The sequence below is a fragment of the Apteryx rowi genome, unplaced genomic scaffold (genome assembly GCF_003343035.1).
Source record: "Apteryx rowi isolate R43461 unplaced genomic scaffold, aptRow1 scaffold_71, whole genome shotgun sequence".
Taxonomy (NCBI): domain Eukaryota; kingdom Metazoa; phylum Chordata; class Aves; order Apterygiformes; family Apterygidae; genus Apteryx; species Apteryx rowi.
Genome location: NW_020450994.1, coordinates 1,349,430 through 1,377,137, shown reverse-complemented (window position 1 = coordinate 1,377,137; position 27,708 = coordinate 1,349,430). Strand labels below are relative to the sequence as shown.

Below are 27,708 nucleotides of genomic sequence, written 5' to 3'. Positions count from 1 at the left end.
TTCAGCAAAGGGCCCACATTTTCCCTAGTCTTCCTCTTGCTACTGATGTATTTGACAAAGCCCTTCTTGCTGTCCTTGACATTTCTTGCCAGATTTAATTCCAGACGGGCCTTAGCCTTCCTCGTCGCATCCCTGCATACTCTGACAACGTTCCTATATTCCTCCCAAGTGGCCTGTGCCCCTTTCCACTTTCTGTATACTTCCTTCTTCTGCTTGAGTTTTGCCAGGAGCTCCTTGCTCATCCGTGCGGGTCTCCTGCCTCCTTTGCTTGACTTCCTACTCATAGGGATGCACCGCTCTTGAGCCTGGAGGAAGTGATGTTTGAATATTAACCAGCTCTCTAGGACCCCCCTTTCTTCTAGGGCCCTAACCCATGGGATTCCTCCAAGTAGGTCCCTGAAGAGGCCGAACTTTGCTCTCCTGAAGTCCAGGGTTGCAATCCTGCTTAGTGCCCTGCCTCCTCCTCGCAGGATCCTGAATTCCACCATCTCATGGTCACTGCAGCCAGTGTTCAGCATGTGCAGATTGTAATTTGTTATCAATATGAGCATTCTTTACAAAGCTATACAACATGAATCAAATTCAGCTGGGTGACATTTCTCATTTTTCCGGCACGTATCCTGGCATATAGTCTACAAATAGAAAGTTTACTAACACGTGCAGGAGCAGCACCAATCAGTCAAAACATCCTTTTACGTATGTATGGATAGCTTAAAGCAATTGGAGCAACTGAGACTAATTCCTGTCGATAGATATGTTCAGAATGCCGTTTGAATCATAGAATAGCTGAGGTTGGAAGAGACCTCTGGAGGTCATTAGTCTGGCCCCCCCTCATCAAAGCAGGGTAAGCTAGGGGAGATTGCTCAGGACCTTGTCCAGTCTAGTTTTGAATTTTTCTGTGGATGGAGACTGCAGCTGCTCTCAGCAAACTGTTTATTCACCCTCACAGTAAAAAAGTTTTTTTCTTATGTTTAAGTTGAATTTCCTGTATTTGAATTTGACATTGTTTAACTTAAATTCTGCATGTTGGTTTTGATAGAACTGGTCCTTTTTTCTGAAAATTATTCCACCATACTTGGATGTTATTCCATTAACACAGGAAAACAGTTTCAAATGTCTGTTACAAAATTATCTTATTTAAATGTATGTTTCTTACTGTTTCTGACTCTCAATTGTCTTGAAATTTAATTTTAGCGTCTGAAAAATTTAATGCCACGTCAAACTGATTTGCAGCTGCAGCAAGTTTCAGGGCGTTTTGAAATGAAATCTAAGGCAATAGAAAATAAATTAGCTCGTACGCATATTGCAGAACAACAGAAAGTTCAAAAGCTCCAAGAGGAACAAAGAGCCCAAGACATTGAAAAGGTGACTATTTACTTTCTATGAAGAGACTTCTGAAGAAGTATGTTCTTAAGTTCATTTAGAACCAGCGTGAGTGCTTGTTAACTCTGTGCTACCCAATCACATGCTTATAGAAAAACAGAAAAAGAATACTTTTGGCAAGCATTAAGGTATATACTGTACCTAAGACATTCTAAAACAATATTTAAAAATCACATCCTTAACTTTTAATTAAGAGCGTTTGCATATTGTCATGCATGAAAACTCTTGATAGATTTGAAGACAAAGCACACTTTCAAAACTATCTGTGGTTCAGTGTTCTTGTAAAAGAGGTTTGTGACATTCTTCATTTGTGAAGAAAAGATGAAGCATTGTTCAGACTGAAGAAAAAGACAAAGGGAAGGTTACCTATAGTGATATGGCCTCAGTACATCTTGTAGCACTGTGTAGTTGTTCTAATAAAGTTATAAAGAGGAACTAATTTCTCAGGATAAGGTAACACACATTCAAAACACAGCCTGTTTTTCATATACATGAGCTGGCCACCTAGCCAAAGGGTGTTGAATCATGATGAAAATGAAGTTGATCAATTTGAGTAATATTTTGGATGGCTAGTTAAGGGGAAGAATTTCTTGCCTAAAGAATCTTGCTGTTGTTATTAAGCTCTTCTTATGGCCACTGAAAGAACAAGAATAAAAAAATGTACCCCCATGTGTCTAGAGAAGAAAATATAAGCAACATCTGAAACATTTTCAAAATAAATATTATTTAAATTCTATTTGACAGAATTTGTATTTTTTTTTTTACTTTTCTTCAACTCTTTGTAGAAAAGCCTTTTTTTCTACTCAACTCCACCCTTTAGCTACATATATATCTAGTGCAGTGTCACTTAACAGTGCCATTTAGATGTCTACCATTTCTTGATCATCTGAGACTCAGTGTTCAGCAGCAGTATTGCCTAATGCTATGCCTGTTCCTCAGTTTCTGTGTTGCCCTATGACCTGAAACAGCTACCAGACTAGAGCTAGCATTTAATACAACCCCTTAAATGCATACTGGGCATAGAGCACAAACTGTTTTTCATCACAGATCAGCTTCTATTGCACTGCACTATTTGTTAATGCAGACGTAGCCTATATAGATGTACCATTTTCTGATATTGGTACTTGAAAAATGTGTCTTCATTCTCAAACGTTGAGAACATGTAGTAGCATATTGTAGAGCTGTCAAATTACTCAGAACATAGAATAATAGTTTAATTTAAAATGTATTTTACAACATCAATTCCTTGATGTAAAAATACTAATTTATATGTACAGTGGCTGAGAATAGCCTTAAGACAAGATTTAACTGCAGACAAAACGTAAAAGATTCTTTGCTTTCATGGTATTTTAATGATCCACTTTCAAAAAATGTTGTTTGCTCAGGCCTCAAGCTTGATTTGTTCTTTTACTTTCTTCCTAGAAGATTTTTTTTCCTTATCGATTAATTATATTTACTTCCATAGGTAAATTGGTAGTGTATTAGAGTAATATTATTTTGTTTCAACTCAAGTATCTGAACACATGATGTTAAATATTCAGCATCGCATAGGAAGAAGGAGACAAAATGAAATAATGGCCAGGATTCAAGCAGCCGTTATACAGATTCCAAAGCCACCACCAAACCGTACCATAAAAGCTATTGAAGCCAAAAAGTTGTTAAAGAAGAAAAAAGAAGCAGAGGTAACTATCACCTGTATTCTTTTAATGTTCATTATGTGAACTTGGAAAACATATGTGCTGGGAGCATTTACAGTTACAAATATTGAGCATGCACCAACCAGAAATTGCTGATATAACTGTTGAAATTATGTAGTGGACTCAAGCAGTGAAAATTGGGCAAAATATCAATAATCTGCAGTGTGATTCTGCTTTTGTTACATACAGAAAATTTGCTTCGATGTAAAAGAAAGTTCTTACTAAATAAATAACATAGGATCAGATACTAATTTAATTGCTGATAATATTTTAGCTTCTAGTCTACTGACTGGAATACATCTGGAATTAAAGCATTAATTTTCCCTTGTTGTTTGTGAATGATGAACTTTTGCACAGTAATGTATGAGCTCTTCTGCAACATACTTCAGAAAGGTCTGCTATATCAAAAATGTTAGTAAGATTTGAAATTGGTCATTGTCCCAGATCAAATCAAGAGATGGTGGCAATGTAGCAATCCAAAAAATAAATTCTATATTATATAGTGCTGAGGAGTATTTGGGGAATAATCTTGTAGATTTTGGATCATGTTGTCATTAGGGCTCCAAATATTACCAGTTTTTAACACTGTACAATCCAATCAGATGCATTCTACATAGAGTGTAGGATGGCAATTGCTTGACTAATTATCATAGTAATTATCAAGCTACTAAATCTAAAGCAGAACATAACCTAGAATATTTTGTTTCAGAATCCCTCAATGATGGGAATTATATAAACCACCAGAGTCCCATGTAAAATCAAAATCATCCTGCAGAATGGACATCTGCAAAAAGTTAGGATTTTCTGTCTGGTGAATATAAATATAGCTAGGAAAAGGGGGAAATGCAAGGAAATGAAAGTTAAGAGAAGCAAATAATCTTGCCTTTTGTCCTGGTATATAATATATATTTTGATATATTTTCAGTGCAACCTTTTCTGTTGTGCTAATACGACATAAAAATCTTTACCTAATACTTACTCTGTGAATAGATAGTTGAACCTATTTATGATGTTTTGTGGAGAGAAAAGAAACATTAAATTTTGTGTTATTTCTTCAGCACACATACAAGGAAATCAAAAAGTTTGAGAAGTCTATGACAGAAAATACCACAGCAGCACTCAGGATCCAAGTCACTGATAGGTAATATTTGGATATTAGATTGTTAAGCTGAGACAGGATCCTATTCCAGGTGCCCACTCTATATGTACTATATGTACTACTTGGAGAAAATGTGATGGCTTGCTTAGCTTGAACTGCGATTCTCCTTTGTGTGATTGTCTGTATGCCCACTTGCATTGCAAGTATTCCAGCTCCAGCAGTGTTATAGTGTTTATATCTTATCTGTAACTGTAGCAGGGGTGGCTAAACCTTCTTGCTCTCCTTTTTGCTATGCATGCAGCAGTAAAGGACACAAAACACATCTCTTCTTCCCAGTTCATTTCAGACACTGAATTTGTAAGGTCAGTTAGACCTGTAGAGGGAGGAGAGTGGTTATGGATGTGTATACAGGGTAACACATTTCGAAGAATAGAGAAAAGCAACCTGTCTCTCTCCTTTGAGTAATGTTGTTTATGTTGATTCATTTGTGGATACTTAGAAGTAATAGCCATTCTGCCCTCTTTAGTGATATGTATACCATACTCAGGAGACATGGCACTCATAGCATACTCCTATGGATACTTCTGCATGAAAAAAACCTCTGATTAATAACTTTCCAAAACTGTGCTTGGAGAGAATGAGCATTTTGAAGAGTAACCCATTTTTCTTTGATATTCTGCAAGCCATCCTAATTTTCTGCTTCTGCAGATTTCGGTTTCTATGATATTAAATATTGGCAACTGAATTGATTGACAGTTGGTGATTATGGGGCACAAGGGCATCAAGAACATAGCCACAGCACTCGCAAAGAGCGAGTGGCCAATAGAATTCCACTGTGTATTTGTCAGACTTGCACATCACTAAATCTGTATGAAAACACCTCTAAGAACTGTCATTTCTATAAAGTAAGTGAGTGTTCTTTTGCTATTTAATCTTTTTGGTCAGTGATATAGAAAAATCATTGCAAACACAGGAGTTGCATACAACAGCCCTAGAAACTACAGCACAGACTACTGAACTGTTAAATATTTATTCAGATGATGAATATATAAGGAAAATTCAAAAACGTTTGGAGGAAGATACATTTGCTAGAGAGCAACGAGAAAAGAGACGACGAAAAATGCTAATGGAACAGTTAATAGCACATGAAGCACAAGAGGTGAGAAAATGCATGCTGACATATAAAAAACCCATGCACAATTAGTAATCTAAACGTTTGCTTACAGTCATAAAACAACATGATTTTTGAAGGGTTGAATAGAATTTGGAGGGGGAAAAGGAAAGTATATACACTTTATCTCTGAAAATCACTTTTATGCTGGCCATTGTTCCTTGAAAAGTATGGAAGGTTGTCCATTATTTCTTGCCACCTTAGTGTCAGAATTCATCCTTATAAATAATAAAGGTTTGGTTGAAGGCAGCAGAGCTAAGATGTTTAAAATCAGCTGAAGACCTGCCTCCTAATTTTTCCCCCAAATTTGAAAAAAATTAACCTTAAACTATTGAAATGTATACTTGGTCTGAAGAAGGTACTACTTAAAAATTATTAAATGTGGTATTAAGCAATTGAAAACCTTACTCCATTTGCAAATGAGTAATGTAAAGTGTTAGAGCTGGCTAGATTAATTCTGAAATGGTTTGTGCAGGAAGGTATGAAGAAGCAAAATACTTATTTTGCAGATTGGAGCTTTAGTTGTTGATGTGTTATGAGATAGAAGATGTGTCTTGGGAGGATGGCAGTGTTGTGCCCAAAAATGGATTTTGCAGGTTATTCCATTTCAATTCTGTCCTGTATTGTAAAGCACAAGGCTTTTGAGATTCCTCCTGAAACGCTCCTTATTCACAAGCAGCTCTTAGGTTACTGACTTCACACATCTTTCTCTCTGTAGTGATAATGGCATCAAACAGAACCTTACTTTGTTTCTGTGATTTCTCAGTATCTTTTATCTTAGTATGACATTGTGGGTCCTTAGCTTATATCAGGTACATTGAACCCAGTATAGCTGATGCTGTCTCCCCTGCTGTTCCCTGGCACTTAAAATGTGTTGTATCTCTAAACAAAAAAGTATGAAATTGAAATTATGTAATATATTTTTAAAGCATTGGCATGTGTTGTTCAGAGAGGTTTTTGAAGTTGTTAAGAACAAATTATATTTGTTGGGGTAGGGCAAATAGGAATTAGGATTAGTATTTCTCCCAGACCTATATTGTATGAAAAAGTAAGAACAGCTGTAGTGGCTCAGACCAAAACTCCATCTATCCATGTATTCTGTCTCAAAGCCCTCACTCAAGGAGATTTTGGATAATTTGCTTGCTGGTATGTACAGACCAGGAAGAAGTTTGACCACCCAGTTGTGTGAAATCAGTGCAGTCCCAGCATTTGCTCTTTCCCTACCATCAGCTGTTGCAGCCCCAGCAGCCTGGACTGATGGTTGAGAGAGCCATGGCTATCAGCTTGTGGCCACGTGGCATCAGCAGCACTCATGGGTGCATCTCTAAGGCAGCCAAGCTAGCCAGTGCTGTCCAGGAGGCAGGCAGCTAGTCTGCCTGCAGTCACAGTATGGACCTTGCCAGTTTGAGATGAAAGAGATGCTGGTATGTGCTGCCAATCAGACTGGCTCCAGTGAGGCTCCAAAGAAAAGCAAATATAACAGTAATGTCCCTTACTTCCTGTGAAAACATTCAGCATTGATATAGGGAAAATAAAAGTCACAAACTGCAGGGATTGGAAGGAAAGACAAGTGATCGGTTGACTGAAACAGTATCCTAACTAGATCAGAGAGTCTATTTAGTGCTAATTTGCTTCTAAATTAGCAGGGAAGGACATGACTGGTTGGAATTCTGTGAGAGTTTAGAAACTAGAAGTTGCTTGACTTAGAGAAGCGTGAAATAAATAAAGATACTTTCTTTTTTCAAAACAGTTTAAAAGTATACAAAGTAATTGAAAATTAGTTTCTCCCTCCATTGAACCAAAAAAGATTTGTTAGATGAAATTGTGGCCTTCTTGTTAGTCATTAGGGCCAAACCTCTACCTACACTATAAAACTTGGGATCATCTACGCAGTCAGTTCAGATGGACTTCATCCTTTCAGAGTGCTTTTATGTGTCTCATGTCCACATGCACGTATCTCTAAGCTGCACTAGAAGAATCTTGTTCTAATTTTTGAGATTTGGCACACTACAGATTGTAGTACAAGTCAGGGCCTGAGAGCAAAAATGCTTTAAAATAACATGCCACTCCCCTCTCTGGAGCACAGGGTGATGCCAGTCAGATTTTCACAGGCAGCAGTTGAAAGTGTTTGACAGTAACACAGTTTCATCGCAACTGAATCTTTGATCTGCACCTTTTTGACAAAAAAGTATTTAAAAATAACAAGTACTTAGAAAAAATAGTTATTTTTAAATACACTTTTTAAATTTTATCTCTTTGAATTTAAGAAGTCATGAGGAAATTACCATCAGCAATATACTGTGAAGATAGATACAGGAGGGGAAATTAATTGTTATTACTAGATTATTGCCTGCCACCCAAATAGCTTTATATATGCTAAGCTAAAAGTTTTGGTTATACATCTTATGACTATACAACAGGACAGAATTGTTTTATTCATATTTAAATTAAACAAGGAAATAGAAATCTAGAAATACATATGAGGTAGTAATATATGTATGCACAACATGAAATATAAACATGGCAATAAGTTTGGCCACTGGATGCCACTGTTGTCTCAAATAGGTAAACTGAAAAAAGTGTGTATTACGCTTTCTGAATACTAATTTTTTTAAATGATTACTAAAATGTCTTATTTATGATGTTTATGATTTCTTCAGTCACTGCACAATCCTTTGTGAAGAAGTTAATATAAGATGATACATCAAATATAAGATGATACATCAAAAAATGATGCCATCATTTTTATTGTGTCTCTAGTAGGCCCAGAAGGTTCAAAATTTATCAGCCTAAGGATGTTTCAGTACTTTGACCATTCCTGTTTGTATGAAAGATTGCTACCAATGCTTCCTCCTTCATCTGATAGGCACCCATTTTTAAATGAGGAATTTGGTGTTCTGAATACTAATTTATCTATTGTGCAGCTCTGAGTTAATTGTCTATTCAGATATTCTTGTTCCTCAAAAATTTCCTGCTGGCTCTTTTTAAGCCTCCTCTGCATGTCAAAATATTTAATTACCTAGAGTGATATCCAGATTCCCTCCCAGTCAAAGTATATATCTCCTTTGAGTACTCCGAATTGCTCTGCAGGAGCATCTCCCTATCTCCTTTATAAAGAGTGTGTTCACCTACATGAGGTGCTTTCAGTTCTCACTGGGCTAACTACTTTATGCCATACAGTTGATGGTTTAAGTATGACAGATGACCATCTGTTAGGGGGGCTCTTTCAGTCCTCTTTAAATCAGGATTTAAAGATCCATCTTCCTCTGGTGGCATACTGCTTGCTGTACTAATCCCTGAATGGGAATAAGCAAGTGAAACTAAGGGAAACAATGAAGGTTATTACTTGTAATAGGAAGCAAAGTCTGTGCATCTTCTATTCTTCTTTGAAATCTTGATGAAATACTAAGTCCAAAAAGGCAGCAGTAAAGAGAACTGAGGCAGCAAAAGGCATCATGTCTCCTTTTATTGTCTTGACTTCATGAATGTAAAGGACAAATGGATAGATTAACTCTTCAGTAGGCACTGCTATTAGAAAATTTTATCACCTGAAGTATACCAAATGAATGGCATATAGCAGGAATATCAAAATATAAAGTAGCTCCTAGATTCTACACATTCCTAGCACAGCACCATATCTTGGGACTACTCCATCACATGTAGCTGTTTAGGTAAATAACCAACTGCATCATGCATCCAGAATCTTAGAGCTGAAGGGAGGCACAGAGCAAATACATGGCTTTCAGCAAGGGCCCACATTGAAAAGAGCACTGTGGAAAGATGTAGGTTCCTCGGCTGCCGTTTTGCACTGTCACAAGATACAGTGCCAGGAAAGAGGAGTGCAAAGCACAGAGGCTCACATTTTGGCTAAAAAAAAATAAATAAAACTGTTGAGGGATGTTTATATCACTTAGTCTTTTCAGGTCACCAGTATTTATTTGGAGTGTAATTTGTTCTCAGCAGTTGTAAAGGCAGAAGAACTTAAAAATGTGGAAAGAGTTTTGTTTGAGAGATATTGACTTTTCTCCCTAACATCAGCATTAAAGATCTAAATTTATTGAAAAGCTGTCATTCATATTATGGCAATTAAAATAGCCATGTTTTGTTGCTTTGTGTCAGAAGGCTATTACAGATGTCTAGGTTGCATTATTTGGCACTGACACACAATTAGAACTCTTTGTAAAGTTGTTTCTTTCACAATAATATGAATAAAGTTTGAATTTTCACTTAGAGGTAAATTTACTTAATGTGTTCTGCCCTTTCTCAGTTATAGATAGATGATGAAAAATGAACCAGATTAAAAGATAATATAAAGAAGTTTGTTTTGTTTTGTTTTTTTTCATACTAATACTAACAATGCTTTACCCTTGTCATCTGTTCTTAGGAGAATGAATTTCAACTCTTCAAAATAGTTCCTAATTTAGGTCTTTACATTTAAATTTTACATTTCTTAGCAGTTTTGCCACATCTGGAACAAATGTCCAGTGAAGCAGAAGTTTCCTTTAAAATTCTGCTGTAGGAGTGATGTTTGGCAATGGTGCTTCAATGGCAAGCTTATGCTTTTACTTAGAAATCAGAAGCAGTTCTGGCCTGCAAAAATAATGGGAGAAACTTTAGGTTAGATTAAACTTTAAAGTTTAGATTAGATATCCAAGAACAGAGGGAAAAAATAAGGCACGTATGAAAGAAGTATAGTAATGAGGAGATACTATTGTGTTTTGTCAAAGTACTTTGAAAAGTAACAGTCCACAGCCTTCGAAGTGCCCATCCACACTGGCCACACTTCAAGCAAATGGTTAAGGATGATTTCATATCAGGTATGGGCTTCTGTACATTATGCTATTTTCCAGTGAGAACACTGAAATGGAAAGCCAGAAGTTTTGTATTTTCCTCTGTTCTGAATGCTCCCCAATATTCCCAGTCTCCTGAATGGAGGAGAAAATTACCTGGATCCCAAGAAGGAAAGAAAAAAATCAAATCTGTAGAAGAACAGACTGAACAAGGATCAGAGTACAGTTGAGTGTAGCAGAGTACAGCTGAGAATGGGGATTGGCAGAGAGCAGGGATAGGTAAGGGAAAATATGACTGGTTATTGATTTGAAGAAGGGATATTTCTTTACATTCAGATGCAATTATTTGAAGTATGCTACAGTTTCTTTGCACACAGGATTTATCCAAGTTAAAATCAAGTTAATCTGAACAAATGTATTTTTACTGAGTATGTCAATTAAGACATGTGGAATTCACTATAGTTTTACAATTCTTGTGTAGTTTACAGAAATGACACTCCTCATACATGGAAATGGGGTTCCAGATTTATCGGTCAAATATGCAAGTAAATACTGTTCTCTATTCATATTTCTCAAATGACAGAGTGATTAGTTTTCTATGAAATAGTTTATAAGCTGTATTTAATACTAATAATTTTGTATTCTTTAGGAGGCTTACAGGGAAGAGCAACTTATTTACAGACTAATGAGACAATCTCAGCAGGAGCGGAGGATTGCTGTTCAACTCATACATGTTCGACATGAAAAAGAGGTGTTACGGCAAAACAGAATTTTCAGAGAAAAACAATATGAAGAAAGACGACTGAAAGAGTTCCAGGAAGCTCTTGATAGAGAAGCGGTAAAACATTATTTACTCCCTGAGTAGTTGTAGGACTGTTGCAGTACTCACCTGTTATAAAATGCTCTGTGGGATTTATATTGTCAATTGTTAAACTTTTGGTTTTTTCTAGGGACAGAATGATCTAACAATGAACATATTGCTCTTAACTGTAAGGTTCAAAGTTACAGCTATGTTAATAAATGATGAAACTGAGCAGCTTAAAATCTAATTTTGATATTTTCTTCCAAACTGATTTAACTTTCTACGGAAACATTTCTGTATGCTGAGGTTAAAAGGCACATTCCTGCTGAGGGAAAATGACAGAAGACAGTGACAGAATACCTAGTCTTAAGAATCATATCCTTCACTTCCTTTAGATGTTACCTGTTAACATCCATTCTTGACAAATGACAGGAGTTTCACTCCTGAGTGCTAATTTCTACCTTGGAGCTACTGAGGCTGATTAATAAATTAGAAGAATTCATAATCCTGTGGCAAACTGCCAAGTTTTGTACCCACAACCGGCCGTACTGCTACAGTAGCAGTCTTACTTTGCTCCTGCCAAATAAAATTAACTGTTCCAAATCCCTCAACCCAGCTGGAGTCCTATGTAATCATCAGATATAGCTGTTGATTACAACATCTCTTCTAAGTTTGCTTTCTGGCCAAAAGGAGCATGGCATCACAGGAACGATGGATAATTAACTACCATGCCCAGAAGTCTTTCTCAAAGATCAGATAGCATCAATAATCTTGAATTATTTGCAGATCAGAATCTGACAAGTTAAATTGCTTGTTACATATTCTAAATGAGGATTCTGTTGTGGATGTCAGCAGAGCCAAGGCTTTACCCAATGCATCTGTATAGTTGTTCCTCAGGAATAGTAAACAGGATCATTTTGTGTTTCCCTGTCCCCCAACCACTGAATACATTCTTAATGTTTGTCATGAAAGAAGTAATATATTTCTCTGTTATTTCATTATATTATAGCAGTTAGAAAACAAACTGGAACTTATAGAATGAATAGAAATTTTTAGATTTCTATGTGTGTTAATCTGCTGGTTATCTAACTCTGGCAAGATAAAATGTATAACTTTTCATTTCTTGACTTAAATGAGCAAGTTCATTTTCTTATCCAGGATTGTGCATTTCTGCACTTTCATTTTCTTTGCAATCTCAAGTTTATCCCTTAAAAAATTCTAGGCTCTTGCGAAACAAGAAAAGATTGATTATGAGGAACAAATTATCAAAGAAAGAGAACGTCATGAGAAAATTGCTGCTGAAAGAGCTCAGGCTCATTATAAAAAGCATTATTCTATATGTCGGGAAGTGATGAATCAAATTATTGATTTGTCAACAAAAGTAGGAGACTATCGAATACTGACCAACAAGTAAGTATGGTAGATGTTAGGCAAAACTAAAAGGCAAATGGAAAGAAAAAGTTTTGAAAAACCTGAAAGATAAAATGTTGATGTGAAAAACATTTCATTAGTTATTGAAATGTTTTTGATTCTTACTTCTACCTCATCCTTCATTTGCCTTTTTCATCTCCTTTTTCTCCTCCTCTGTCCTAAAACTTTTTGAGAAATTATTATAATAAGTAAATATACAGTTATTATACCAACCATGTTTTTTGCATATATTTGCACAAGTTTCTCTTTTTATCAGTGTCCCCTCTCCTGCAAATTTTGAACCCAATTTTAACCTAATATGAGCAATAGATACCAATTTCATACATGTGCAGTTTTTACAAGTTTTGTTCACATATGTAGTCAGGCAGAGTCTCTCCGTTAATGCCTCCAGTAAAGGAAAATTATGCACGTGATTTCAGTCCTTACAAGACATCAAAGAATTCACATGGCAAAGAGCCTTCACATAGATTGCTCTCAGTGAAAAAGATTCATTTTTCAGACTGTTTTAAGCACCAGTAACATCTCATGTGGATTCTCAGATATCTCACAGGAAATTTTCAATTACTTTGTGTGGAAGAATCATGATACTGCTTTCCTTTGAGGATTCACTGATTTGTAATACAGGGTGAACCAATGTTACTGCCTTAGCATAATTTCTTGAAACCTCAACTAACTTGAATCCTTAGGAAATCAAGATTCACTGGTTCTACCACTTGTGGAGCTACTGACTTCCTTTTCTACGAAGAAATTCCTTAGTTTATAAGTTAAAAACTGAGTGGTGTTCATCTCATTCCAGGCTGCTCTACTAGCTGAATGTTTCTGCTGTGTAATATAAGCAGCCTGAAGGATATTCCTAAGATATATTAACATGCCTGGGTTGTCCTAAGGGTAGCAACTCTGCCTAAAATACCCAGAGTACAACGTGCTGTGATTCCCTCCTCTGACATGCCTCATTGCATCAGAGTTTCTGAGATGGTCCGAAAAAGGCAGCAACCTTCATGTGCCTGTGCTGCAAGAGTGTTTCCACAACCACAGAGTGGGGGTTTGGGATCTCTGTTGCTGCTGTTCTTTCCTAAAGTATTCAGTGATTAGACTAGGGGGTAAGCCATTCAGCATTAGCATGTATGTCAAAAGCTTCATTACCTTTTAGTGTAATTGTATGTTAAAAGAATAAAGCTTTAAATTATATAAATTTAGCCCCAGTAGATGCTTGATAAAATAGTCAGCCTAGACACAGTTTAGTGTTGATTTCCTTGTCTGACACGGTCATGGATCCAGTATAAGCTAGTGTCACATTTGCTTGCACCGAGTGCTGCACAAATGTTTGAAATACCTTTGAAAGAGGCACATCAAGATTGTATCAGCATTCACTGCTACTGCAGGTAGGTTTTGTCAGTGTTTCCATGCATTTCATTGATGTATTTCATTTTTTTAAAAACAGCATGTGTAGAGCTGATTTAAAGCATAACACTCAACTATCTACAATCATTACTTCAAGAAAGAAAGCCCAAATTGATGTAACTTTAAAAAACAGTAGAACTCTTCTCCGTTTTGAACATTTGTCAGATTTAAGCTGCTTGTATTAATTATCTTGTTATTTAGCAGCCGTAGAATTCTAACAGGTGTCATGTCAGTGTCGTGTTGGCCTTTAGCAAGAAAAATAATTTAGTTACTATTTGTAGTTTATCTTGTTGTTTTATGTGAATACTTTTTCTTTCTAAAAGAAAAAAAGAGCTGAACTACTCATATAATCGTGAATTATTTTTAGCTTCTAGGAAAAAACTGTACAGGTTTTTGATGAGGGAGGCCTCACAAAAGAGAATATTTTGGAGCAGGGAAACATAACTATAGCAAAACTGTTACTGCACAGCTGTGCCAGCCAGATGTTGTATGATGACACATTTGTGAAGATACTGAAGCTTACAAGTGTCTGCTATTACCATATAAGTAATCAAGCACAGTGACTATTACAGTTTCCCCCTAAAAAGCTGTAATTATTATGGAAAGCATGATAAACTATGCTTATTTCATGACTGTAACTGTTGTAAATTTGGGCCCAGTATTCTCAGATAGCTAATTCATTTAATTTTGTTTTGAAACTCATTGTTTTTTTTTCTCCTGCAGCAAAATTCCATTCAAACTGATGTGTGATTGGAAAGAATTTTTTTTTAATGGAAAACCAATATATGAAGAAGCTTCAATTCAACCTATGCCAAATGAACCAAGCCCAGAACAACTTGTAGAGCTGGATAAAATGAATCTGTTAGATGAGAAAGATTATGGTGAATACAAGGTACATCAAATTGACATGATATAATAAAGAAAATACATCTTGGTTTTTCATAGTCGTAAACATTTTGTTGTGATGTTACAATACGTTTTGTTCTTTTAATAGTTTATGATATCAGAATTTGACATACATTTTCATATCAGTACATGACATATGTACTATATGAAATACATATGGTTATATTTTATGTTAGTAGCATTGCAGAGCCTGTGCAATTTTGGAACATCATTTTAATTTCATGCTTGTATATAAGACTGATTATATTTCTCTCCTGAGTTCATAGGACTAACATGCAAATTGCAATGCAATTATTTTTAGATAATTGGAATTTTAAAGTGTAGTTAATGCCATCACATTTGTAAGTGTAACAGGAAGTAGCCAGTAAAGGAAAGTAAAAATAAATACAGTATGTGTTACAAACCTGATAGTCTTCTTAATTTCAGCAGTTTTGAATTAAAGCTTTCTAACAGAATCTGTTGGTTTGGATTATCCATTTACTTTAAGACAGTAGCACTTGTAAAAGTTATAAAAAGTGTCTTTTATTTTTGTTAATCTTCTGTTAGAATCCAAGTAACTATTTTCAGGGTGCCTTAATAGTTTTTTGCAACTTTACAATATGATATGTAATTTTACAAGTGAAAATTGAAGGATGAATGTTGCCTTGTTACAATTAAAAAATATTCTATATTTTCCAAACTACAGCATTACTGATGCTTTTCTTTGAAAAAATGCCCACTATGTTTTCAGTCTTTCAGATAATCTGTTTAACTATACTATGGCAAAATCATTGCAAATAACCTGTCTTTGACTTGTTTGGGAAATGATGACCACAATATATGTGCTTTTACCCACATCCTGAACCAATTGGTACATTTTCTTTTGCAGTGAGTACAAACTTTTGTTAGGAGTTTCTGTGGTGAATGCCTGACAGCTCAATTGACTTTGGTTTCAGTCTTAACACTTGTTTTTCTGATTAAAGTTATTTACAAGATCCTTGTTCAGACCATATCAACTCATGTGACTGATAAATTTCAAGATCACTCTCTTTAGGTGAACAAAAGCAAATATACAAGACAGGCAGGGAGGAAACGGTCACTGGGGAGCACTAATGAAAAAATTAAGTTTTTCAGTAATATTGTTGTTTATTTTATAAAGTCCGCATAGTCTTCTCTAGATGTAAAAGGGCACTAAGGTGGCAAACATTTAACTTATGATACCTTTAAAGTCTCTCTTCCGCTACTGATCTGTTTCAAATGCACAGTCACATAACTAATGTTTTTCCAGATGTTGTTAGTTTTATCCCTTTCTTAATCAGTATTCATCAAAAGCTGAACTAATGTGATGTGCAAAACTGTTGACACCAATTTACACCTATGTCACCTGAAAAGCTAAGTGAACAGTTAATACTTTTAAAGTGTTACTTCTTCTAGTTAGAAGTGTACTGGCTGGGCATTCTGGTAAAGTTCATGCTGATGTTCTTAACACTGGAAAATAAAGTTCAGAACAGGCAATTTTGGCATCTCTCAAGAACACTAAGCTTACATGATGAATACTGACTAAAGGAAACGTTTTTAATAAAACACAAGAACAAAATGAAGTGCTATCAGTCTGTTGCACATTCCACATTAGACTGAGCTTGTAAATATTTGGAAACTACCACACATCAGTTGTGGCTAATCACTTCATAAATTAATGAAATCACCCAAAGCAAGCACAGCAGTAGGCAGTGCACAAAATATCAAGTAATTTCCAGTTGCGGTTCAGAGTGTTAACCAGGAGTTGTATGACTCTGTCTGGATATCTGAAAACTTGTTTCTGACAGATGAGGTAGCTCAAGAGAGATACAGTCTAGCAAGCTTCTGATATAAAAGGCCAGAAATTTGAAAGGTGAGTACTTGGAATAGAGAACCCACTCCACTTGTAATTCACTTTTCCTGCCTTTCTAATAGAATTCAAAACAGCTGGTCCATCTCTTCTCATATGTTTAAGGAAGGAGGTTCAGATAGGACAAAGATTTGATTTTTTCTAAGTGTATCATCTTTGCCATTACATATTAAGAAGTACTTCTCTGAGATATATTAGAGAGGGGATATCGTGCAACTCAAACAGATTTTTTAATGTTTGTATTGATTAAAGATAGGTAACATTTTCATTTATAGTGATCATAAGTTACATGGTGTTACTCTATCTAATGCACATATATTCAAAATAAAGACTGATCACATTCTGTTAGTGGAATGTATGCTGTGGCAATATATCATTTATAATAATCAGGTCAGAAAAAAATTGTATATTCTACCTGGAACATGAATTTAAAATATTGTCTTTCAGTAGTAATTAGAAAGGAACTGGATGCTGATGCTGATGATAATGAAATACCTAACTTATAAAATCGTTAAAAAATTTTTGGTTGAAGGGGACAGGGAGGTCATTTAGTTCAGCCTCTTTGCTCAACCTCTTTGCTCAAAGCAGAGCCAACTTTGGAGTTGGATCAAATTGCTCAGAGCCTTGTCTAGTCGCTTTTGAATATTTGCAAGGATGGAGATTCCACAGCCTCTCAAGGCAACCTGTTCTTGTGCTTAAGCGCCCTCATTGTCCACATTTTTCTCCCTCAAATCTAGTTGGAGCTTCCCTTGCTGAAACATTTGACCTTTGCCTCTCATCGCTTTTTTTTGCACCTCCAAATGGAGTGACAAGCCAGAGTCTAATCAGGGATATTACTAGCCCACATATCTTTCAAACAGCTGTTTACTAGCCTGCCATCAAATAATGAATGAAACAAAACTAGTATTATTCTGACTTGCTAAAATGTTCTCTTTTAGTTTCTCACAGAATCAACTGCACATATACTTTATCAGCATTTCACCACTATTATGAGATACAATATTGGTAACATGTAGATTACAGTGGCAAAAACACAATTTTGTTTAATTATTTTGACTACATCTTTCTATTCTCATCTTTCACCTAATGCAGTTGTCAGCAGCAGTAATTTTACTAGCAAAACCTCATTAGGTTATATTCTGGTAACTCATACCACTGACCAATTTGTGTAGATGTACGTGAGGTTTCCAGTCAGTATTTCTCTCCCTTGAAACTTCCTGTAATTATATATTTTTTGTTTATTAAATGCATATTAAGCAGATATATTTATTTGAAATCTTTGTTCACAAAACATTTAGAAATTTATATGTGATACTGGGAATTAATGTTTTCCAGTTCTCAGAATACTGGATGTTGGGATAGTGGGCTTCTGTTCCAAAAATCTCCTACTGATTTGCTCTGTGGTATTGGTGAAATGACTGTTCATGTTTATGGAATTAAAAAAATGGTTTTACCAATCTATAAAAATGGGTATAAGAGTGCTTTCCTCCTTCAAGTAGGTATTAGTGAGTATTAGTAAATGTTTAATGAACGTGACATTACTATAGCATTTAACAAGGCTCTAGTATAAAAATATTTTATTATTTAGTATCAATCAAATTTCGTTGTTGCATATATGTTTATATATAATTAAATATATCTAAAAAGATGAAAGACAAGGCATACTGACAAATTGGTAATTTGTCATTTACACAGAGTATGACAGGGGAATGGCGCCCACCTGAAGAGAACAGTGAAAACAAACCTCCTCTTAATAATAATATACTGGGTCATGTGCTTCGTAGACTGATGGAGATTTTCTATCCTCCAAAACCCAAACCTTTACCACCTGTATTTCCTCCATTTCCTATCAAGGGATGTATTTTGGGAAAACTTCTTAGTGGAAAAACTACCTGTGTAAAGTTTCTTGAAAAAGGTAGAGAGTTTTTTTCCCCTAAAATTCTTTAAAAAGATTAAAGTTTATTTGCTTTTAAAACCTAGTTTACAATGCAAATCACTGCATTACTAATCCTGGAACCTCAGATGTATCAGTATTTTGCAGGGATTGGTTGCAAGACATTCATTCATTATTTTCCAAAACAAAATGAAAGTACCTGAATGTGAATATAGTGTTAATTCATTGTGCTGCCTTGCTATATTTCTTCTGCCGTTTTTAATGCCATTTTTCTGCCATTAAATTTTCCTGAAAATTTAAGAAATGCTTCTGCTAGACTTCTCTGAAGATGTTTGTTGTAGAAGAGAATAGCAAGGTAGCTGTGTGATTATGAGTGTGCAATGGTTACAGAGAAGAAACAGTGGAAACAAGTTACATCAAAAGCCCAAACAAAAGCAACTTTGCATTGCTTTGCATGTAATAATGCTGTCTTCCCATAGTGAATTTAGTTGCAATAACAGTGTCACTATATGTTTGCTCAACTTAAACTATACAGTTCTCTAATTTTATATTTTGTGTATTAGTTTGCAATATTCAGGTACTATCTGTTGATATTCTGGTTCAGGAAGCCATCCAAGCTTTTCTTAAAAATGAAAAGAAAAGTGAAAACAACTTTATTCCACAGGAAGCAGAGAGTTCTGGGAAACAAAATGAGGTAAGCATATCGTTTCCATTTCTTATTCTTTGAGTAAAGTTTTAAATTAGAAGACTTCAAGGCTCAGCTTGGATTGACAGTTTGTGTTTTTTCTTTTTCCTGTAATATGTAGTTTCCTTTCTAATCCTTTTCTTTTCTTAATTTATACAAGGTCCAGAGGAACTTCTCATCGAAATCATCACAGAAAGTTTTAAAGAGACTCCAAACTACATCTATCAATGGAACTAAAGGTAAATACATATTATTTTGTAATTGGATTTAAATGGCAGTTCCCCTTATACATGTGAGATAGTATCCATGATGAGTTTTTACAGTAGTTTCCATTATGAATTTCTTGTTTCTACACATTCCTAGTGTCTGAGAGCAGCAAGGGCAGGCTGTTCCACAAAGGAAGGTGGGCTGGGAGACAAGGGTGATAGAAACGCAGACAGGGCAGTCACCTTACCAGCTAAGAGTGGTGATATTGAGTCAACAAGTTAGGGTCAGGATCAGGTCTGAAGACAGTGACCAGGGTGAGCCTCAGTCCAGTGATCACCCAACAAGTCTGCTGATGAAGCAAGTCTGCAGTCAAACCAGGAAGTCAAGTCAACAGGTCTGGATCAGGGTTGGAATCCAAAAGGTAGGAGACAGGGTGCAGGCATGACTGCTATACAGTAATGATGTACCACAGGCAGGGCCCAAGAAGAGAGCTTCAGCTTAAAAGCAGCTCACAAAGGAAGGAGGGGCAGGCCCTCACCACTGTACAACAGCTCTTATCAACAAAGGAGCTGGCATTGGGCTCAGACAACTAAATGCCGAATCACAGAGTCACTAAGGTTGGAAAGCACCTCTGGAGATCATCTAGTCCAATACCCTTTGCACAAAGCAGGGTCAGCTAGAGGAGGTTTCTCAGAATATTGTCATCAGGTTTTGAATATTTCCAAGGATGCAGACTCCACAACCTCCCTGGGCAACCTGTTCCAGTGTGCAATGATCCTTACAGTAAAGAAGTTTTATGTTTAAATAGAATTTACTGTATTTCAGCTTGTACCCATTGCCTCTTGACCTTTCACTGGGCACCACTGAGAAGAGTCTGACTCTGCCTTCTTTACTCCTTCCCCTCAGGTATTCATACACAATGATAATAGCCCCCCTGAGCCTTCTCCTCCAGGCTAAAAAATTCCAGCTCTCTCAGCCTCTCCTCATATACCAGATGCTCCAAGCCCTTAATCATCCTGATTATCATCAGACCTGTTCCAGTATGTTGTTGTTTTTCTTGTACTGGGGAGCCCAGAAGTGGACACAGCACTCCTGATGTTGTCTCACCAGTGCTGAGTAGAAGGGAATTACCACCTCCATCAACCTGATGTTGACACTCTTAGCACAGCCCAGGATGGTGTTGGCCTTCTTTGCTGCAAGGGTGCATTGCTGGCCCAAGTTTGTGAGATTCCTGTTGACCCTTTTCTCCAGCCTGTCAGTGTTCCTCTGAATGGCAGCACAACTGTCTGGTGTACCAGCCACTCCAGTCCTCCCAGTTTTGTATCATCAGCAAACTTGCTTGAGAGTGCACTCTGTTGCATCATCCAGGTCATTGATCAAGATACTAAACAGTACTGGTCCCAGTATCAACCACCAGGGTACACCACTAGTTCCTGGCCCTCAGCTTCATTTTGTGCTGCTAATCACAACCCTTTGAGGCTAGCAGTTCAGCCGGTTTTCAGTCCACCTCGTTGTCCACTAACTCAGTCCGTACTTCATTGGTTTGTCTATGAGGATGCTATGGGAGGCAGTGTCAAAAGTCAAGACAAACAGGATTCACTATTCTCCCCTCATCCACTGAACCAGTCATCCCACTGTAGAAGGCTGTCAGGTTGTTGAGGCATGATTTCCCTTTGTGAATCCATGCTGACTACTCCCAATCACCACCTTGTCCTTAACAGTCCTGGAAGCCGTTTCCAGATATATTTGCTCCATCACCTTCCCAAGGATTGAGGTGAGGCTGACCAGCCTATACTTTCCTGGATCCTCCTTCTTGCCCTTCTTGAAGATAGCAGTGACATTTGCTTCCTCCTCATCTTCAGGAACTCCTCTGCAGATCACCATGACCTTTCAAGGGTAAACAAGAGTGGCCTCGCAATGACATCAGCCAGCTCCCTCAGCTTTCACAGGTGTGTCCCATCAGGTCCCATGGACTTGTGTATGTCCAGTTTTTAAATGTTCCCTAACCTGATCCTCCTGCACCAAGGGTAAGTCCTCCTTGCTCCTGGCTTTCCCACTGGTCTCAGGGAATAGGATTCCTGAAAGCAAGTCTCACCAGTAAAGGCTTAGGCAAAGAAGGCATTAGTACCTCGACCTTTTCCATGTACTTTGTCACCTCTGCCCCATTCAACATCAGGCCCACATTTTTCCTAGTCTCCTTTATTTTTTTTCTTTTTTTCTTCTTTCTTCTTTTTTAGCTACAAGTAAATGCAAGAGAGCTAGTGTAGCTGGATGACTACAGAAGGAGAAATCAATGTTAGCAAAGAATGGGGCTGCAGTGTAGATGCAGGAGTGTTATTATTGTGAACAAACTCCACTAGTGGCAGAACAGTCACCTTGGAGGAAGTCGCTGCAACACTAGAGGTATCGCTCCAGGATCCGATTAACTCTTTCCATCTGCCTGTTTATCTGGGGGTGATGCAAGTTAGAGAGGTGGGTTTGCATGAGGAGGAGATCTGTGAGCTCCTTCCAAATCCCTAGCCTTCTATAAGAAAATTCAATATGTGTCTAATGCCATAGAATTTAACTGAACTAGTCATGTGGGGGAGCTTTGCTGTTTCTGTAGAAGTTTATAGGGTTGAGGCCATTGTCTTTAGTGACTTTTCTAATACTGGTATAAGAAAAAAATTAAAAGGTGATTACTTGCTATCCTGGAATATAATAGTGCTGTACTGGAAAGGCATTCCTGTAAAATGCTTAAAAGGATCCTCCATTACAAGAATTTATAATCCTGAAAATCCTATCAGCAGTTTCACCAAGAAAGCAGGCAGTGCCATGAAGTTAATTCTCAGGAGACAGAATGCCTGAAGAGTGGCGATTTCACTTTAATAAGTGATGGAAAAGAAAATACGGCTGTAGGCAAACTGTAGATACTACATTTCTCTGGACAATTAATATTAAGACGGACATTAGTAAAAGGCTGAACAAGAAAAATGTGTGAAACTCATGTTTCTGCATGGGGTGGACAATTTAGTGACAGCACACACAGATAAGGCTGAGGTACTCAATGCCTTCTTTGCTGTGGCCTTCATCAGCAAGGTCTCTCAGGCCTCTGTGCTTACAGACAGGATTCAAGGAGGAGGACTACCAGCAATGGGTGAGGATCGAGTCAGGAACTACTTGAGAGAACTTGACCCCTATAAGTCCATGGGAACTAGAGAGCAGCATCCAACGGTGCTGAAAGAACTGGCAGATGTCATAGCAGGGCTGCTGTCTTATCATCTTTGAAAGGTCATGGAGATCAGAGGAGGTCCCTGACAGCTGGAGAAAGGCAAACAAATGTTGCACTCTTCTTCATAAAAGGCCAGAAGGATGATTCAGGGATCTACAGGTCAGTTAGACTCACTTTGGTCCCTGGGAAAATTATGGGGCGAGTCCTCTTGGAACACATTTTTGGGCACATGAAGGATAAGAAGGTCATTGGAAACAGCCAGCATGAACTTCTCCAAGGTTAAATCATGCCTGATCTACCAGATTGCCTTCTATGATAAAACAACTAGATTCGCGGATGAGGGAAGAACAGTGGATATCATTTGCCTTGATTTTACAAGCAAGGCTTTCAACACTGTCTCCCCCAAAATTCTTGTATCCAACTTTGGATGTTATGGTCTGGATGGGTGAACAACTAGATGGGTAAAAAACTGGGTCATTGAGCTCAGAGGGTAGTGTTAATGGGTCATACACTATCTGCTGCTAAGGTAGGCTGCTAAGGCTGCTAAGAAGTGGAGTACCACAAGGGTCTGTCCTGGGACCTTTCCTGTTTAACGTCTTTATCAATGACTTTGAAGAGGCAAGGATGTGCATTCTTATTACATTTGTGATGACACCAAACTGGGGAGGACAGTCGATACACTCAAAGGCAAGGTTGTCATTCAGAGGGACCCAGCAGGCTGTAGGAAAGGACTGACAAGAACCTTATGAAATTCAGCAAGGACAAATGCAAAATCCTGCACCTTTGGAAGAAATAATCCCTTGCAAAAATACAGGTTTAGCAGATGGCCTGGGGAACGGCAGTGCTGAAAAGGACCTGGGGATCTTGACAGAGGGCAAGCTGAACATGAGCCAGCAGGGTGCCCTGGCAGTAAAGAAGATCCAAAGCATCTTGGACCATATTAACATGAAAATAAGCAGTAGATTGAGGGAAGGGATTATATCCAGCACTCAACACTCATTACACTGCATCTAGATTACTGTGTCCAGTTTTGGGCCTCCCAATACAAGAAAGACATTGACAAACTGGAATGAGTTTCAGTGGAAGTACACTAAAATGGTCTGGTGCTGGAACCACTAGCCAGGAGAGGAGAGGAGAGGCTGAGAGAACTGGGCTTGTTTAGCCTGCAGAGAGCAGGCTTCAGGGGGACCTAACAGCACTACTCCTTCAAGTAACTACAAGAAGGTTATCAAGAAGACAAAGTAAGGCTCTTTATGACGGTGCGTGGTGCAAGAAAGAATGGTGATAGGCATAAACTGAAAAAAGAGAGGTTCTGACTGGATATGAGGAGAAGCTTTTTCCCCATGAGAACAGTCAAACACTGAAACAGGTTGCCCAGAGAGGCTGTGCATTCTCCATCCTTGGAGGTTTTCAAAATCACAGTGGGTAAACAAACTGAGCAGCCTGATCTGACCTCCTAGCTGGTGCTGCTTTGGACAGGCAGTTGGACTACAGACCTATGGAGGTCCCTTCCAACCTGAATTATTCAGTGATCCTATGATTCTAATGCATATACCTTTACATTCTGATTTGTTCAGAGGACAATAATTAGGCATGTACTTCTATTATGTACCTATACTAATTAGTATTATAGTAATAAAAATGTCAAACATTATAATGTACCTATTTTAGATAATGGTCCTGTCAAAAAGGATCTATCTGGTCAAGGAATTATATCAGACAATAGTCAGGATGACCAATCCAAGGTATGTAATCTGATTTTAACTTCCACTATATAAATATGCATTAATTAAAATCTTCTCATTAAGCTGCAGAACAGGGATACCATTTTATCATTCTGATTTCATTTATAGACCTTACTGCAATCATTTTCTGTATGAAATATGAAAACAGACTTCATTATAAAAAGCTGTTGTTGTGTATGTTGGTTAAAACTGTACATATTGTTAGAATTATATGTAAATATCTCATTAAATCTCACATTTATGTAAGATCTACTGCTTTCTATGTCATTTCTGAGTTAACAAAAATGTATTTGTGATCCTACTGGTGCCAAACTGCTCATTCATTCCCATGACAAGGTTTCTTTTCTTTGCATTCATAAGTACTTAATTCTACAAGTGATCTCGGACTTTATTGATCTTGACTGAAAAATACTTCAAAACCTAGGAAACAGCAAGATTCTGGTAACACCAATCAAGTTAAATGCTGCCATAGAAGACTTAAGTTTGAATCTTTTCTTAAGCTGGCAGAAAGCAAAAAGTCAGTTGCAGTACAGCAGTGAAAATCAGAATAAGCTTAGAACCAGGAGACTTAATTTTTATCTCTTGGCCTTCATACCCTTTGTTTCTCAACCTCACTTCTGTCTACCATTTTTGTTGGTGCAATGATGTTCAGTTGGAGGCTTCAGTTAAATTAGGCCTTCTTTACATCAGCTGAAACTATTGCTCCTTAATAGGTAATACAATAAACATTAAATATAATTAAATAAATGAATATAATATAGAATCATATATTTTTAACAGTGAGTGCTGTGAACATTCTCAGCATTAGTCTTTCATGTTCTTTTACCTGCACTCTTCCACAGCTCTCTGTACGTGCCCAGCTTGGTGCTGCATCACAGAAATTGTTGAAGAAAGGAAAAAGTATTCCCGACGAATTGCTAATTGACATCCTGTTGGAAGCCATTAAGTATGAAATTGTGTAGCTTTGTTTCTCGGTTATTTAGAATGTAATTATCCAGTTTGTAGGTCCATGTCCACCTATTTCTCTTTATTGAGTATTTTATTGGAACACTGGCATATTCTACTGGGAAAGTGAGCTAATCAGCAAAGCTAGTTAATGCTCATTTTAAAGCAGTTGAATCTAGCCCTAAATTATACAGACATAATTGTACAACACTGATGGTAAATACAAAGTACACATGACTAGCACATAGTCATTAAGTATAACTAATGTCTTTATTTTGCTGTACATTCATTAGTAGAAAGCTATTCAGCATGTGCTAATATTTTTCTTTTAATTTTCGTGTGAGATGCATAATCCAAGCATCTGTACTTTGGCAGTTAGGTTTATTTGTTTTTGTCTATTCTTGCGTGACAGAAAATTGTCTCATCTGCCCTGATGTGCAATTAGTACTTTAAGTTCCCAGATGAGTATCACTAAAGTTTTACTACTCCCATTAGTACTTTAAAGTTATGAAGCAGATTTTACTACAGTGCAAAAGTTAGCAGAGGAAAATAGTGAAATTCATCTCTGATCACAGTTTATATAGAGACTGGTTTTGAAAACTTCATCAAGACAGCAAAAATTGTTCTGTTTTCTTCACTTTTAGTTGTATTTCATGTTATCTTCTCATTGGAAAGCTATTGCTTTGCAGTTTTAGTTTTAATGGTCTTCATATTTGTTATTTGTCAAGATATTAAATATACTGAATTCAGAATGAAAGACTGCTAGGGCAAGTTCTTCTTTAGGTGTTCTTATTATTATGCTGTGATTTCACTGTATAATTCTGGCTCTTCATTTACATTTAGCCAAACACCACCAGAGAAGGGCTGGATTGTGGATGGATTTCCAATGACAATAAATCAGGCAAAGCTACTTGAAAAAGCCTTTTCAGGGATTGATCCAGACAAAGCGGATGCAAAAGATGAAAACTCTGGAAAGCTCTTATTGGTTGCAGATCCCACAGACCCTAACAAACCATCTGTCCCCTCACCTGTGTTTGATTTTTGTATATTATTGGATATATCAGATACCACAGTACTGAAACGCATGGCTAACTTGAAATGTGAGTTTCTGACTACCTTTAAATAAGTTAAGTGACAAGCAGATTCTGATAAAAGGGGAAAATTAACATTGCTATAATACTGAAATGACTAAATCTCTCGAAGTTTGTTGTGAGTACTTTGCAACATAATAGTGAGTTGCATATTTTCATTAAAAATATAAAGTATATAATACATATAATACATACCATATTATATTTATATATAATATATAGTATTATAGTAATTATTTTGCACATATTATTTATTATATTTTTATAATTTATATATTATGTAAATATAATACATATAATATGTATTATATGTATTTTTATATGTATTTTTTATATATATATAAAATAAACTTGAAATTCTTGTTAATTTAAAGAGCTTGTGTTGCCAAAACACTTTGAAAATGTGATAATACATGATATAATTGCAGGAATCCAAAGAGAATATATTTCATAAGATGTAATGTGGTGATAGAAGGAGTCAAAAGAACAAAAAAGATATCAGAAATATATGAAATTGGGCTAATTCTAACCAATTAAAGGGTTTTTTTTTAATCTAGAGAAGACTCAGAGAGAGAGGATACCTGATCTTCAGATGCAATGGAATATCTGTCCATTGTTGACTGGGAAAGGAATAAATAGCTTGAGTTTCTTCAGGGAAAATTCAGATTAGACTGGGAAAACCCCTTCTAATTGTAAGAATAATTAACCCTGAAATAGTCTACTCATGTGAATGTCTCATCTCTACCTCTGGAAAACTCTAAGATTGCAAAGCATCCATCAGGATTGTTAGTGCTATAATTAGTTCTGCATTCAACCAGGGGACGAGGCAAGACGGTTTCTTCAGGTTCTTTCCAGCTCTGTTTTGTATTTCAGTGATTTTCTCTGACTTTTCTTTTTGTAAGAAGTTTGGCATCCAATTTTTAGGTGAAAAAATGTAAGATGAAAGAATTGAAATGTTTCTTTTAATAATTATTTTATCTAAGGCCTATAATTAGACTACATAGTTACTTTTTTTGACATATGCTCATATATGCTGTTTCACACAGCAGATAAATCAAAGTCATCTCAAATCGAACAGGAGGACAACAATCAAACTTCAGATGCCGAAATCCAAGAAGAGAAGACTGACTTAGCCAGGGACCAGATGCTACATAGGTATGTTATATGAAGTACAATAAAGTTGCTTCAGTCGGATGTTTAGCCTTATAATCAATCTGAACCTCACATGTGACCCATGATGATACTGACATGCCTACCGTTAAGACTGTACTTCAGAGTTTCTCTGACATGAAACTTAGAGGTATTTTCATTCTTGACACAATATAAATAATCCTACAAGATAAAACTTTATGTTTTTCCTTTTCCAAAATATAAGAAGATTTT

The 27,708-nt window shown here is 36.7% G+C and overlaps 1 protein-coding gene across 1 annotated transcript in view; it reads left to right on the top strand.

The window, feature by feature from the left end:
* Positions 1 to 27,708, top strand: part of SPEF2 (sperm flagellar 2) — a 62,951-nt gene that overhangs the window by 7,141 nt on the left and 28,102 nt on the right. The window contains exons 4-17 of the mRNA XM_026087219.1: positions 1,195 to 1,365; positions 2,925 to 3,065; positions 4,139 to 4,221; positions 5,125 to 5,338; positions 10,790 to 10,978; positions 12,165 to 12,352; positions 14,498 to 14,666; positions 18,243 to 18,462; positions 19,005 to 19,135; positions 19,287 to 19,365; positions 24,216 to 24,289; positions 25,132 to 25,235; positions 26,078 to 26,334; positions 27,372 to 27,480. Coding sequence (XP_025943004.1) covers positions 1,195 to 1,365; positions 2,925 to 3,065; positions 4,139 to 4,221; positions 5,125 to 5,338; positions 10,790 to 10,978; positions 12,165 to 12,352; positions 14,498 to 14,666; positions 18,243 to 18,462; positions 19,005 to 19,135; positions 19,287 to 19,365; positions 24,216 to 24,289; positions 25,132 to 25,235; positions 26,078 to 26,334; positions 27,372 to 27,480 — 2,129 coding nt within the window. The remainder of the gene's footprint in view (positions 1 to 1,194; positions 1,366 to 2,924; positions 3,066 to 4,138; positions 4,222 to 5,124; positions 5,339 to 10,789; positions 10,979 to 12,164; positions 12,353 to 14,497; positions 14,667 to 18,242; positions 18,463 to 19,004; positions 19,136 to 19,286; positions 19,366 to 24,215; positions 24,290 to 25,131; positions 25,236 to 26,077; positions 26,335 to 27,371; positions 27,481 to 27,708) is intronic.